This window comes from Molossus molossus, unplaced genomic scaffold (assembly GCF_014108415.1).
Source record: "Molossus molossus isolate mMolMol1 unplaced genomic scaffold, mMolMol1.p scaffold_m16_p_5, whole genome shotgun sequence".
NCBI lineage: Eukaryota > Metazoa > Chordata > Mammalia > Chiroptera > Molossidae > Molossus > Molossus molossus.
Window position 1 is genome coordinate 90816803 of NW_023425388.1, and position 14870 is coordinate 90831672.

The 14870-nt window shown below is 39.2% G+C and overlaps 1 protein-coding gene across 4 annotated transcripts in view; it reads right to left on the reverse strand.

The window, feature by feature from the left end:
- The window catches only part of NSUN3 (NOP2/Sun RNA methyltransferase 3), a 69353-nt gene that overhangs the window by 18386 nt on the left and 36097 nt on the right, over positions 1 to 14870 (reverse strand). For 3 of the 4 annotated variants that reach the window (XM_036243156.1, XM_036243157.1, XM_036243158.1), the window contains 2 exons: positions 10694 to 10848; positions 9848 to 9969 (listed from right to left, as the gene is read on the reverse strand). In XM_036243156.1, the coding sequence (XP_036099049.1) occupies positions 9848 to 9969; positions 10694 to 10848 (277 nt within the window). Of the gene's footprint in view, positions 1 to 6845; positions 6997 to 9847; positions 9970 to 10693; positions 10849 to 14870 lie in introns of those variants that run through there. The other variant, XM_036243159.1, reaches the window with a different exon arrangement.

The window sequence follows — 14870 nt, forward strand, 5'->3', positions numbered from 1 at the left end:
AAGGAATCCAGTTTTCTGTTGCTTACATTAGAAAAGAATGACAATAGACACATTAGACCTATTTTTTTTTTTTATTGGAGTAACTTATTTTGCTTATTTTTTTCCTTTTATTTTAATTTATTGGGGTGACACTGGTTAGTAAAATTATGTTTCAGGGGTACAATTCTATAATACATTATCTATATAGTGTATTGTGTGTTCACCACCCTAAGTCAAGTCTCCTTCCATCACCATTTATCCCTCCTTTACCCTCTTCTACCTCCACCACCTCCTTTTCCCTCTGATAATCACCATACTGGAGCTGCATTATGACCCAGTGATTATACATCTGGGAATACATCCACAGAAAACTGAAATACAAATTCAAAAGAATATATGCACCCCTATGTTATTGCAGCGTTATCTACAATAGCCAAAATTTGGAAGGAGCCCAAGTGCCCATCAGTAGATGAGTGGATCAAAAGGCTGTGGTACATTTACACAATGGAATACTATCAGCTGTAAAAAAGAAAGAAATCTTACCCTATGTAACACCAAGATGGACCTGGAGAGCATTATGCTAAGTGAAATAAGCCAGTCAGAGAAAGACAAATACCATATGAGCTCACTTATATGTAGAATCTAATAAATAAAATGAATAAACAAAATAGAAACAGACTCAGACACAGACAGATAGCTGTCAAAGGGGAGGGGATTAGGGGGCTGGGTGAAAAAAGTGAAGAAATTAAACTAAAACAAACAAACAAATAAAAAACCTCATCAGGCCTAAATTTAAGATAGGATCTTTGATCTACTATCAGATGTAGTCTCTTCACTCATTCAAAGGAAAAGAAGTAAAAAAGCTTTCTAGAAAACCACCAGGGCCCTGGACAGTGTAGTTAGTTGAGTGTCATCCCATGCACCAAAAGGCTGCTGGTTCAATTCCTGATCAGTGCACATGCCCTCGGTTGCAGGTCTGATCCCTGGTAGAGAGCAGTGCAAGAGGTAGGCTTTTGCTCTCACATCAATGTTTCTCTCTCTCTCTCAGCCTCTCCAAGACTTCCTATCCCTCTAAAAATCAATTAAAAAATCTTTCAAAGAAAGAAAACCAACAGAATTGACTTGATTTTGGTCTATAGAAAATGTGCTTATAAATGAATCCAGTTTAGTTATCGCTGATTTAAATGATTTTTACAATTTTTTTCAAACATTTTTAGTAATAAGAACAAACTTCTCCAAATCCTGCAAGCTTAATCATATGAAGTTGTAACACCTCTGGTTGGATTTGGTGTGGTGGACTAAGGAGCACTCTTTCTCTTCTCTCAAGAGTCATCCTTTGTCTTCTCTCAAGAGTGATCCTGAAACAATGCCTCAGAATCCCTGTGTCTTTACAAAGCAAAGTTTAAAAACCACTGTTTTAAATAATTCTTTGGAGGAAAACAACAGTTGTTTCCTATTAAAGAATGAAGTCATTTGACTCCTGCAGTGGCCAGGTTATAAAAGAATTAAAAGCCCATAAGCCCATTCCAGGAAAACCTTTCTAATGGAAGAAGCAAGGTTTTCATTTAGAGCTTTTTGATTGTGAAGAAAAAATAATTTAAACTGTTATTAACCTCAATGATACTTGACAAATTAAAAAACTATGGTGAGTTAATGAAATGTTTACAATGCTTATTCTGAATACCTCTGTTTTTTAACTCTAACCTATTGATAATCATTCTTACCTCAAAAATTTTATTAACTTCCTAATAGCTTTCCTTTCTCTGTTTGCTCCTTGACTAATCTATCTAAAATAAATGTAATTACTTTATTCCATTTTAAAAAATACTTAAGCCCAGTCCAGTCTGGCTCAGCAGTTAGAGCATTGGCCCTTGGCTGCTCGAAGGGTCATGGATTCTATTCCTGGTCAAGGGGTCAAGGGCAAATACCTGGGTGGCAGGTTCAATCCCCACATCAGTTGAGGTTGTGCAGGAGGCAGCCAATTAGTGTATCTCTCTCATTGATTATTTCTCTCCCTCTCTTTTCCCCCACCTCTCTCCCTTCCACTCTACCTAAAAAAAAAAAAAAAAAAAATCAATAGAAAAATAGTCTCAGGTGAGGATTAATAAAAAAGAAAAAGAAAAATACTTAAGCAACTCCCCACTCTGTGTGTGTGTGTATAACAGTGTTAAGTTATGCAATAAGCTATCAAATTAATTACTGAAAAGTACAGACAATAAAACAAATAGAAGTAAAACTGTCTAACTCAAGACTAGTAGGGGAAGTAGAGCCTGAGTTTTTAATAGCCAATAGAGGGTGGCCCCTAAAAGTTCTGTATGCTTCTAATAACATGGGTTTAAAATATATAAAACAAAACTTGACAGACCTACAAAGAGAAATGCACATATCCAAATCATACCTGAATATTTTAACACAATTCTTTCAATAACTGACTGCAGATCAGTTGCTTTTTTTTTTTTTAGTAATACTATAGAGGGTTTGAATAATGACATTAACAAATGTCAACTAGGTCGGAGAATTTCTAGACCAGCCACTGTGGCGGTGCCACTGTTCCCAGTGGCATTTTATACAAAGGGTGTTTTGCAAACAACAGTAGCCACAGAATGGGCAGCTAGCCTGTTGAAAGAACCCACACCTGTATTTCACAGCATCCCGGGTGGAAATTGGATGTGAAAATGAAGCCAGACCGAGAGGGAGTTTGAAAAATGGTGGCGGAGTGAATGGAAGCTACACAGACCATCTCCCAGGACCAAACTGGAATTACAACAAAAATAAAGACAAATCATCAGGAAAAAGCAACAGAAAAGCAGCTTGAAGGACCATATAACCGGGGACACTGAATCAATCCTGATAGGACTGCAGAGGCACGAGAGGGGGGCTGGGAGCCCACATACAGCAGCGGCTTTAGTTGTGAGCAGCGCCCTCAGGTTACACTCCCAAGCGGCTTCACAGCACAGAGCCGGGAAAGACGCTAGAATAGCCACAGCCACTCACCTTGGGCTCAAGCAGAGAAAGGGCAGACTGGGATGGAACTGTGTGGGGACACTCAGGATTTGGAAGGCGCTCAGAGTTTTTACTGAGTTGCGGCCACGCAGGATGGTGGCCATCTTACTCCTTCCCAGGGCTCTGGGGAGAGGCGGTGGCCCCTCCCTTGGAGATTCAACCCAACCCAGTGGGTCACTGAAATGCAATTTGAGGCTCATTAAAAACCAGCATCTGGGGGAGAAAAAATGGTGGCGGAGTGAATGGAAGCTACACAGACCATCTCCCAGGACCAAACTGGAATTACAATGAAAATAAAGACAAATCGTCAGAAAGGGACAAACGAAAGGCAGCTTAGAGGACCACATAACCAGGGACACTGAGTCAATCCTGGTAGGCTTGCGAGGATGTGAGAGGGGGCCGGGAGCCCACGGTCTGCAGCAGCCTGGCCTGGGAAAAGCGGACTCGGCTGGAAGCTGCGCCCTTGGCTGGGTCCTGTGACCTCGGCTGGGACCAGGGGCCGCCTCAGCTGGGTCCTGCGACCTAGGCTGAGTGCTACGCCCTCGGCTGGGACCAGCGCCCTTGGCTGGGTCCTGTGGCCTCAGCTGGGACCAGCAGCCACCTTGGCTGGGTCCTGTGACCTCGGCTGAGTGCTATGCCCTTGGCTGGGACCAGCGGCCTCGGCTGGGTCCTGCAACCTCAGCTGGGTGCTACACCCTCGGCTGGGACCAGTGGCCTCGGCTGGCAGCTGCGCCCTCGGCTGGGTCCTGTGGCTTCAGCTGGGACCAGCGGCCGCCTCGGTTGGGTCCTGCGACCTCAGCTTGGTGCTACGCCCTAGGCTGGGACCAGCGGCCTCAGCTGAAAGCTGTGCCCTCGGCTGGGTCCTGCGACCTCCGCTAGGTGCTACGCCCTTGGCTAGGAGCTGCCGCAGCCTCGGCAGCCCTTAGCTGGGAGCAGTGCCATCGGGTTAAAGTTCTAGGCGACTCCACGGCGCAGAGACCAGACAGAGGCTAAATTGGCAGCAGCCACTCACCTTGGGCTCGGGCAGAGGGAGGACAAACTGGACTGGAACTGTGTGGGGACACTTGGGATTTGGAGGGTACTCAGAGCTTTAGCTGAGTGCAGCCATGCAGGACTGTGGTCATCTTATTCCTTCCCAGGGCCCTGGGGACAGGTGGCGGCCCCTCCCTTGGAGATTCAACCCCACCTGGTGGCCACTGGAATGCTAATTGAGGCCCATTAGCAACCAGCATCTGCCCCACCCTCGGGAAATCCTTTTACACTGAGCACCTGAGGGAGTTTTTCAGTCAACTCAGAAACCAAGGTTCTTCAGATGACCTCTACTAATAGCCTCCACGCAAAAAAAGCTAGAGGATAACTACCATTCCCTGGGCTGGCAACTCTAACCAGGAAAGTTAAGACGTGACAGTGGTGTTTAAACTGGGTCCTCCCTGCCTCATACAAACCCAGGAGAGGGAGCCACAAACAGCAGAACACCAACACCCACAGGGAAAATTTGGCAGACTCCAAAGCCCACTGTGATAGCCAAAATGGTGAAAACAGAAACAAAAGCCAAATGAAAGAACAAGAAACCTCTACCGAAGATGAGATAAATGAGGTGCAGTTAAGCAAGTTAACAGAACTAGAATTCAGAGGCATGATCTTGAGGAAGCTCAACAGCATGTGCAAGGATATGAGCACCATAAGTAAAGACATAGAAATGTTGAAAATCAACCAGTTGGAAATTAAAAACCTTCAAGAAGAAGTGAAGAATGACATATCGGAAATAAAAAACACATTGGAAAGTCTAAACAGCAGAGTAGAGGAAGCTGAGGACCGGATCAGTGAATTGGAAGAGAGGGTAGAAAAAAATCAACCAATCAGAAAACCAAAAGGAAAGAATTAATTAAAAAACAGAAAAACAGCTTAAGAGAACTGTGGGACAACTGCAAACGTAATAACATTCGCATCACAGGAGTCCCCGAAGAAGAAGAAAATGAGGAAGGGTTAGAGAATATATTTTCTTCTTAAAGTCCAACTAATTCAGTTAACTTTGCATACTGTCATCACATCATATGCTTAGTCTTAGGTTTGAAATCCAGAAGACAAAAGCAAACCACTGTTAATATTACTACTATTACTACTGCTACTATTAATTCTCTTCCTCCTCCTTCTCCTTCTTCTTCTTGTTTCAGTGGTGGAAATATTCCATTCTAATAGAACTCTATGTCCAGAGATTATTTTTCCACTATGAAAACATCAATGTTTTGGACACTATGTTGATGAATGATGAAGGCCACTACTCCATAGTCACTAGGTAACCCTTCTTTCAGTTCAAGAAGCAATGTTGATTCTTTTTAATGTTTCTTTTAAAACACAAATTTCACTGCCAATGTACCACTTTTTAAGGATTATTATGTAGATGATTTATACAAATTTTCAAAATGTTACAAAATAATCTAAGCTTCCCTTTTCAATGGATTCACAAAATGGATTTTACTTGTCAACTAGTGAGAAAAGAAAACCAGAAGGGGTCAGGATTTTAAATGTGATTGATTTCCTCTGAGAAAATGGATGACATGATACATTACTGCAATAAGATACCTATATTTTTGTTATAAATCATACTCTTCATTTGTACCTTTCCACTGAAAAATCATGTGAACTTCTCTTGTATAAACATCATGGTCACTTTCAAAAAAGACTACATACATATCATTTTTAGTATATTTTCCCACTGTTTTTCTTAATATATTTAAATTCAAAATGAGGCAAGAAAATCTTATTATGCAATATGAACACCCATAGCATGTAACACACATGCTTGGTCTCAGAAATTATTTTGAGAAATAATAATAAAGGTATACTTTCAATTGGCACTCTATAATTAGAATTGGCTTATGTTCAATTATTCCTTATATCCCTTCCCACTTTGTCATCTTCTGAAAATGATTTGGGGGACGATGTTTGAGAGAGTTGTATGTAACTTTTTTCTCCATGTTTTATAAATTTAATAGAAGATTCTAACTTTTCCACTTCTGTGTGAATAAATCAGAGTCCTTAATAAGTGCAAAATGAACTCATCTGCTTTGAGATCTTTCTCCTGTCATCACTGTGCCTTCCAGGAACCTTTTCATGTTAAAACATCACATTAGATTACTGTTTTAATGATTATATATATTATATATTCTATACATACATTAATTTTTACATAATTTTAAAAAGACTATTACATATATATTACTATTCCATACCTATTAACATTATTCCTTTTTTTTAAAAATTAACATCTAGAAACTTCTAATAAGCAAAATGTAGATTTTCAGTGAAGCATCAAATTCATAAATATTTGTACAAGATTAATATTTGGTTGTAGAATATAATGTTTTCAAAAGCGAAAATGCTGAATACTACGCTTATTCACGGTAAATATGAATGATTTCTGATAGGATAAATGAATATACAGCCATGGAGAGCATCAAGTACCTTTCAGCACCATTATCTGTCAACAGATAAAACAGACACAAGTCTAGTCCAATCAAAAAATTTTCCTGCCCTGCCAGTTTGGATCAGTGGTTAGAGTGTTGGCCCACAGACCAAAGAATCACAGGTTTGATTCCAGTGAAGGGCACATACCTCAGTTGCGGTTCATCCCCGGCCCTGGTCGGGGTCATACGGGAGGCAACCAGTCGATATGTCTCTCTCACATCGATGTTTCTCTCTCTCTCCCTCTCTCTCACCTCCTCCCTCTCACTCTGTCTGAAGATAAACAGAAAAATATCCTCACGTGAGGATTTATAAAAACACACACATTTTTAAATAAAGCTAAAGACATGAGGGGAATATCAATCTCAGTCCTAGAGAGTCAGGTAATATACCAGTAGAGTTAATCAAGAGAAAGGAGAGAATGAGTTAGAAGAACTCTTAAGCAAAAGGAACAGAAAATGCACTGACCTCAGAAATGAGACCCTGTAAGGTGGGTGTGAGGAGCTGCTCAGTTGGAACACAATGCAAGAAGAATCCAGAGACATGAGGCTAGTGAAATAAGAAGGAATCAAATCCAGAAAGGACTTGCATACCATAGTAAGGAATATGACATCTTAATGGCAATGGGGAACAACTGCAAGATTTCAAAACGGAAAATAACAAGATCAGATTTACATTGCAGATTGAATTTGGCTTTATTATGGGGAGTGAAGTAGTGCTCACACCTGGAGACATGCAGGGCAGTTAGGAGCAGGTTGCAGTGATTTAGGTGACAGATGCTAGTGGTTTAGATCAGGCTATTAAGAATTACATGAGCTTGAGAAATATGTAACAGGTACAACTGAAATGTCCTAGCGATAGATTGCATATGAGAAAGGGAATTTGGGGATGAACTTCTGACTTAGCCATGTGAACGGTGGTATGGATGGCAATTACTGAGATACAGAAGAAAAGAAAAGAGGCAGGTTGGTGGGATTTCTATTTGATTTTTTGTTTCATTAATTGGGGACGGGGTAGAAGATCATTAGAACTTATGAGTTCCCTCTTGACAGAGTTCTATGTGTTTGAGCAACTTCCAAATGGAGATCTCTGATAGGAAATTGAATATATAGGTCTGAGACAAAGGAGAAATATCTGAGCTTAGACCCATATTTCGGAGACAATGTCTCCAAAATAAAAAACGGAGCTAAAGAAACCCAAAACTTATGGGATGAACTAATTAAGGGCAAATTAAGAAAATAAGTAAAAAGAAAACCTGAAAAGCATATGATTACAAAAATCAAGGCAATATACTATTTTAAGAGGGAACAAGCAGTCAACAAAGTCAAATGCAACAAAAAAGACTGGATTTTAGAGAACAATTCAACATATCTGCCAAAATGTTTGATCCTCAATTCCACTTCTTGATATTTAATCAAGGAAAATGTCAGTAGATGTATCCAATGAGACAAATTAAAGGATAGTTTGCAAAAGTGAAAAAAAAATGTGATTATCCAAAATAGATAATTAAATGGAGTATGACAGACTGGCTTTATTGAACATTTCACAGAAGGTGAATAGAAAAGAGAAAATTTACAAGGAAAAGACTTTAAGAAATAGTAAGTACAAAAAAGAGCAAGTTTCAGAACAATATAGGCATAATGACAGAGGTTATTTTCTAATGTATTTCTCCAGGTACATGTAGTTGTAAGAGAAGCTATACAAAAAATTTAAAAGACTTTACACCAAACTTAAGTGGACTTAGCACTGTGAACAAAGCTGGTATCTGGTTGTCTTTGGCCAAGGGGCCATCTACTTCACTTGTATTAGTTGAATACATTACAATGAATTGAAACAAAATGGCAGGAAAGCAGTAGACAGAATATAAAACACAAAAAGCTTGGTAAGGACCAGGAAGAAAAAGAAGTGAAGGAAGAATTTTTCATGAGAGAGAGAAGAAAAATAATATTCTCGGGAATCCTAATAGCTTACAGCTTAAAAAATAAATTAAAGGTCATAATATTAATTAACCTTCATAAGATTCAGGGTCTGTTATAGGGTATAAGGTCTAATAATAGCAAGGCCCAGAGGAGCAGGAATAATTAACTAAGAAGGCAAATCAAAAAAGTTTAGTTGAGAAAGAGGATGAAGAACAGAAGCTATGTAACATCCCAAAGCTAATAACCCAAGAGATAGAAGGAAAAGTTGATAAGAATTCTCAAATTATCTTAGAATTATAATATATGAAAGGCTGACATTGGAGGCATACAAACAAACAGTCTGTCTGATGAGAAATGTTTACAAGAACCCTCTAGTAGGCACTACCAAGAGTTACCATAATGAGCTGATACATCATCTGATACAAGAACGAGAACAAGTGTTGGCTGTAACACCTAGGTAATGGCAGATATTCATAGTTGTGTGTCAGTAAGAAGTAGGAAGTATAACACATTGTCAGCAGTGCACAGAAACCCTCCCTCATTCTCCTTCCACATGTAAGAAGTAATGAGTGAACCCTGGCTGGTTTGGCTCAGCAGTTAGAGCGTTGGCCTGTGGACCGAAGGGTCGCAAGTTTGATTCCCACTCGAGGGCATATATCTGGGTTGCAGATTCAATTCCTGGCCACAGTCAGGATTGTGCAGGAGGCAACCCATGGGTTTGTCTCTCTCACATCAATGTTTCTCTTTCTCCCTCCCTTCCAAAATCAGCAGAATAATATCCTTGGGTGAGGATTAACAAAAAAAAAAAAAAAAAAAAAAGAAGTAGTAATGAGTGATAAGGCACCATTTAACTATATTTTAAATACTCCAGAGAATCTGTATTCAACATTAAACAACAGGAATTACCTGGGAGTACGGTATAAGAAGAATTCTTTTTTGAAAACAAGGCAGTCCCCAAATGCCTCTGTTATGAAGGAAACCTAGTATCTCTTAGTGGTCATGCTCTTCTGGAAAATTCTTATCAGGGGAATAAGTGCTAACAGTTTCCTACAACTTCCTAGGAGGCTGGCTGACTCATCCAGAACAATGTGTCCAATACCAAAAGAAAAGAAAAAAAGCATTATGGTCCAAAGCCCCATTCTGGTTCAAATTCTGGTGCAAGAATATGGTGATGAACCCTAGGCTTAGGATGGTCCCAATAAGAAAACAATTTTAAACCACAGTAAAATTATTTGTGCCTTTTAAAAGAAAGCACAGTGATACTGTATTTCATTGACGGGACAGGGCAGAAGGAACATTACAGCATGAGAGCTGAAAGGAAGAGATTGAGAATTTTCTAGGTACAGCCTTTGCAGGAATAATTATTGACACCTACAGAGGAAACCCTCCATTAGGGGGCTTCCCTGTGCCATGTTCTGTCACACCTATTTAAAAATTACATTAAATAAACCAAAATAAATGTGTGCATTCATCGTCCTCACCTTAAGAGTTCTTTCTGTAGAACAGGCAACTTCCTCCGTTGGCTTATCCTAGAGGCTGCCTTCTGAGAATCAGAAGAGAACAACCAACTTCGATCATTTGAACAAGGAGCATCAACTAACACCTAGGGAAAAAGAGGACACGTAATGCAAGTATGTGCTGAAAATATATCTTCAGACACAAAGTATATAGGGGTGCTATGTAAAATGACCAAAAAGACATTTCTTTTAAAGCCCAAACTACACAGTGGTAAGTTCTTCATGACATTTCTTCAGTAATACTTTGCAGCAAAATTTCCTGTGCACTTTCAGTGTTTGGATTTGGGGGGGTGGGGCTGGGAAAGTAGTAGGAATGGGAGGATTAAAAGTCTACTAATGTCTACTAATATTTAATATTCTTGACAACTACAGCAAATAATTTTACAAAAGTGACTCATTTTAAACAGATATTATATTTCTAAATTCTCGGCATTTATTTTTAGGAACTAATATTTCAATTTCAGTTTATTGAAATGCTCTCTTTTTTTTCTATCATCATACTCTGAAATGAAATGTTACAGAATTAGAGCAATACAATGCACATGTTTGTGTACTGACCCAGATATCATCTGATCTTCTCCTAAGTATCTTTGAGGTACTTGGAAATAAAACACATTCTATAATCTCCAATCCTTTGAACCATGCTGACCATCAAATGAAAACTGCTTCCATGTTCACTTTATCAAAATTTCCCAGGATACTAGAAATTATATCAGACTCCATCTGGAAGCAAATGGAAAATAACAAAAAAGCAACCTAACAGTGGTATCACTGGGAGTCCATCCGTTTGTCACAATGTAATAAAAGTACCTTGTCAAACGTTTCAGGCTGGGCATCTCCCATTTCTCTGCCATCCAATTCAGACACTTTAATTACATTTACCAAAGGCTGTGGGATGAAGGATTCTAATGTCTGCCTCAGCCACTTCAATCTCAGACAATCATATTCATTACAGTGAAGATAACCTAAAGATAAAAAATTAAAAAGTTTTAAAATGAATGCAATGGAATTATTAAATTTCTAGTTTTGACTGAATAAATTTCAAAAAGAAATACATTATAATTATGCAGAAATAGGGCTCAGAGATAAATATTATGATCTTTATCCTTAAAAAATTAGAAACACACTCACTACTTAAAACATTAATAGTTTTCTCCATACGGTTTCTCAGGAGCTCAATATTTATTTATTCAGATTTAATTTTGGAGTAAACACCTGTAGTATACAACCAGTACACCTCAGTTCTCCCCTAAAGCTCTTAAGAGTAAATGATATATTCTATTACATATATAGAGCTCCTCCCAGTACAGAATACCTTCATGTTAAGGAAGATATGCCCTGGCTAGTTTGCTCAGTGGTTAGAGTGTTGGCCCGTGGACCAAAAAGAGTTGTGGGTTTGATCCCCATCCCCAGTTGGGGTCATGAAGGAGTCAACCAATCAGTGTGTCTCTCAGACACATCAATGTTTCTCTCTCTCTCTCCCTCCCTCTCAATCTAAAAAACAAAAATAGGTGGAAAAGTATCCTCGGGTGAGGATTAAAAAATAAATAAAAGGAAGATAACGTGGTATGTTGGAAAAAGCATGTAAAGTGCAATTAGCACTATGGTTAGAAAGACATGTGCTAAAATCATGAGCTGTGAGACTTTGGTTGGTAGCACATACAGCATGATTATGCCAAATAAAGGGAAGTAATTCACATATGGGGCAGGACAAAGTGGGACAATGCAAGATTTCATCACACTACTAGGAATAGCGCACAATTTAGAACTTCATGTTTATTTCCAGAATTTTCCATTTAATATTCTGGGAACAGGGTTGACCACGGGCAACTGAAACCACAGAAAGAGAAAACCTAGATAAGGAGAAACTACAGAAAGCACTTAGTAACCGGCTCTCCCTAATAAAATCAATGTTTTCATTATCCTTTATTTGAATATACATTTTTTTCATTACACTATAAATTATGTAACATATAATAATATATATTTAAATACAAGCATATTTTTGCCCAGCCGGTATGGCTCAGTGGTTGAGCATTGACCCATGCACCAAGAGGTCACCTGTTTGATTCCTGGTCAGGGCATATGCCCAAATTGTGGGCCAAATCCCCGGTGCAGGGCATGCAGGAGGTGGCCAATCAATGTTTCTCTCTCTCTCTCTCTCCCTTCCTCTCTAAAATCAACAAAAAAAACTTTTTTAAAAAGAAAAATACAAGCATATTTTTTAAAATTCATAAGTATAAAGGAAACACATTAAAAATTACCTAAAACTCTGTCTTCAGATAACTGCCCTTTAACATTTATGAATAACCATACCGTGTCTCTTTATGCATATACCAGCACATAAAACTTACATAAATAGAATTATACATTTGTGGTGTCATTTTTTTCATGTCATTCTTCATCTACCCCTTCTGCCAACTGCCCAACTCCTCCAACAAAAGGAACCTATAGTCCTACCCAGTTTGGCTTAGCGGTTAGAGAGACAGCCCATGGACCAATTCTGGTCAAGGGCACGTACCTGGGTTGCAGGTTTGATCCCTGGCCCTGGTTGGGGTCATGCAGACAATCAATCCATGTGTCTCTCACACATCGATGTCTCTCTCTCTCTCTCTCTCCCTCCCTCACTTTTACTCTCTCTAAAAATCAATGAAAAAATATCCTTGGGTGAGGATTAACAACAGAAGGAATCCATATTTATATACCAAGATTATATTTACACACTTCTCTGTCCACTTACTCTCCACATATGCCTATACTTCAAAAAAAATACCATCTAGTCCATTGGTAGAGATAAAAATTTTAAAGACTGCTCAGTAGTAAATAGACTAGATTTGCCATCCTTTATTCAACCAGAACCAATTTTTGGGCATTCACACTGTTGTTGGTAATAACAACATTCAATAAACATCTTTATTTTCATAATGCACTTTTACTATTTGGAGTACTAGCAGAGGAATGGATAGGTTTGGGTAGGGAAATTATTAGTTTTAGGAAATACTTCCATGGCCCTCTACCAAACTCCCACAAGAAGTGTTATTATTAGTTTGACACAGGATATGCTGTTGCAGTATAATCCTTGATCTTTAATAACTGTGCATCTTCTTATTTGTCTATTCAGCATTTGGTTTTGCTTCTGTCAAGTGCCTATTCTTATCCTTTGCCCTTTTTTCCCCATTGCACTACTTATTTTTTTTTTTTTTTTAACAAGACATATATTATAGATATTAATATCTGCCATCTGCCATCTGATTTTGTAAATGTTTTCTAAACTGTCTTCTGAATTTACTTGGAGTATCTTTTTAGTTTCACAATTTTTTTTTTTTTATAGTCAGTCACATCACTTTAATGATTTCTAGGTTTCTGGTCTTTTCACCATTATATTTTCTTCTGACTTGAATAAATATTTAAGCAGACCACATTTGTCATTAACTATCACAGGACAGGAACCACAGATTGCCAAGAGGGCAGGGTGACCTACAGCTCTTTCACGAAAGGCCTTCTGATGGTCCTCACAGCAAGATGAGACTCACACTGGGCAGGTAAAGGAGCTGTCCTGGCTTTAAAAGCCCCCCATCCCACAGGTACTAATATCTTTTCTAACAACTCCACAGGCACAGCTTCCAGGGTCCCCATAAGGGACAGGCTCAATTACAAGAATCACTGCATTTAGGAAGGCCCAAAGTGTGGCAAACTTCTCTAGAGTTTATTTATTCTTCCTCCCAGTGCACATGCATTTCACCAATCAGGGCCATTTTTATCATAAGCAATGCTGCCTGGAAACATAGAATAATCTCTGTCAGGATACCAGGGAAACAAAGCAAGATAACTAATTGAAAGTGAAATTCTAACGTAGGGTTGGGGGAGGATTTTTATAAACCCTTTGCTCAAATACATATATGTATGTACCAATGCGTATGTATATATACATCTCTATGTATGTATAACATGTTTTCTTCTGTTACTTCACTATTAAAAACTTTCAATTGACTTCCCGTCATTCACTATATAAAATTCAAACACCTAGCCTTTAATTCAAGGTCTGTGTAACATTAAAACCTTAAGACAACCTTCGATTTTAACCTCCTACTCTCACCAACACACTCTGTGCTCCATCAAACCTTACTGACTAGACCTTTCTCAAACTTATGTTGTACCTCTACGGTAGAACTTACATGTTTGATCTCGGATGACAGGCATTCATGTGTGTTGCTTATCTTTTTTACTACCCAGACTCCAAATGTCTACATGGCAAGAGCTCAGGAGATGGCATCAATTTTGTTAGAAAGGAAAGAAGAAGTAGAAAACCAACTTAAAGCTGCATTTGCACAGGTAGGAACTTTTTTATTATTTAGTTTACATGTTTATTTTGGAGGATTCACCAAGCAGCATAGGGACAGGTGTCTGAAAGTTCTTGTCCTAGAATGGAATCACTAAAACACAGTCTAAGACATACATTTATGTTATCAAAAGGGTGCAATACCAGGAAAGCATGAGTGAGAGAAAAAAAGGAAGTAAATCACTCAAGGAGGGGGCACTAATGTGAGAGGGTTTGTAATCCAGCTGGCTACAGCTCTGCTCGGTCTCTCAGGATATGTCCAGTTTCAAATTACTGAGCCTTGGGAGAAACTGTGGGGTAGTGAAGTAATGAGAAAGAACCACCTGCTGGTTTCTTCTGTCTCCTGCCTCTCACTGGTTAATGTCCATGCCAGTGTTGACTCCCACACACTTGGGGTTTGTGTTATGTGGCCCTTCCAGACAAATGCTAAGGAAGCCAGAGAGTGCCAAGGCAAGGCATAGCAAGCACCCAGGCATGCTAACCTCTGCTGGGTAACTGGCTCCCATCCAGAGGCTCCTCAATTAGTGGCAGTGTTGGCATCAACTGCACACACCTGCAGGAAGGGCAGGAGCCTTTGCTAGGGTTTCTCCAGTCTGGAAACAATCCAAAGCAGCTCAAGCGTTGAGGTGAGGGGTGTAAGGAAAGGTG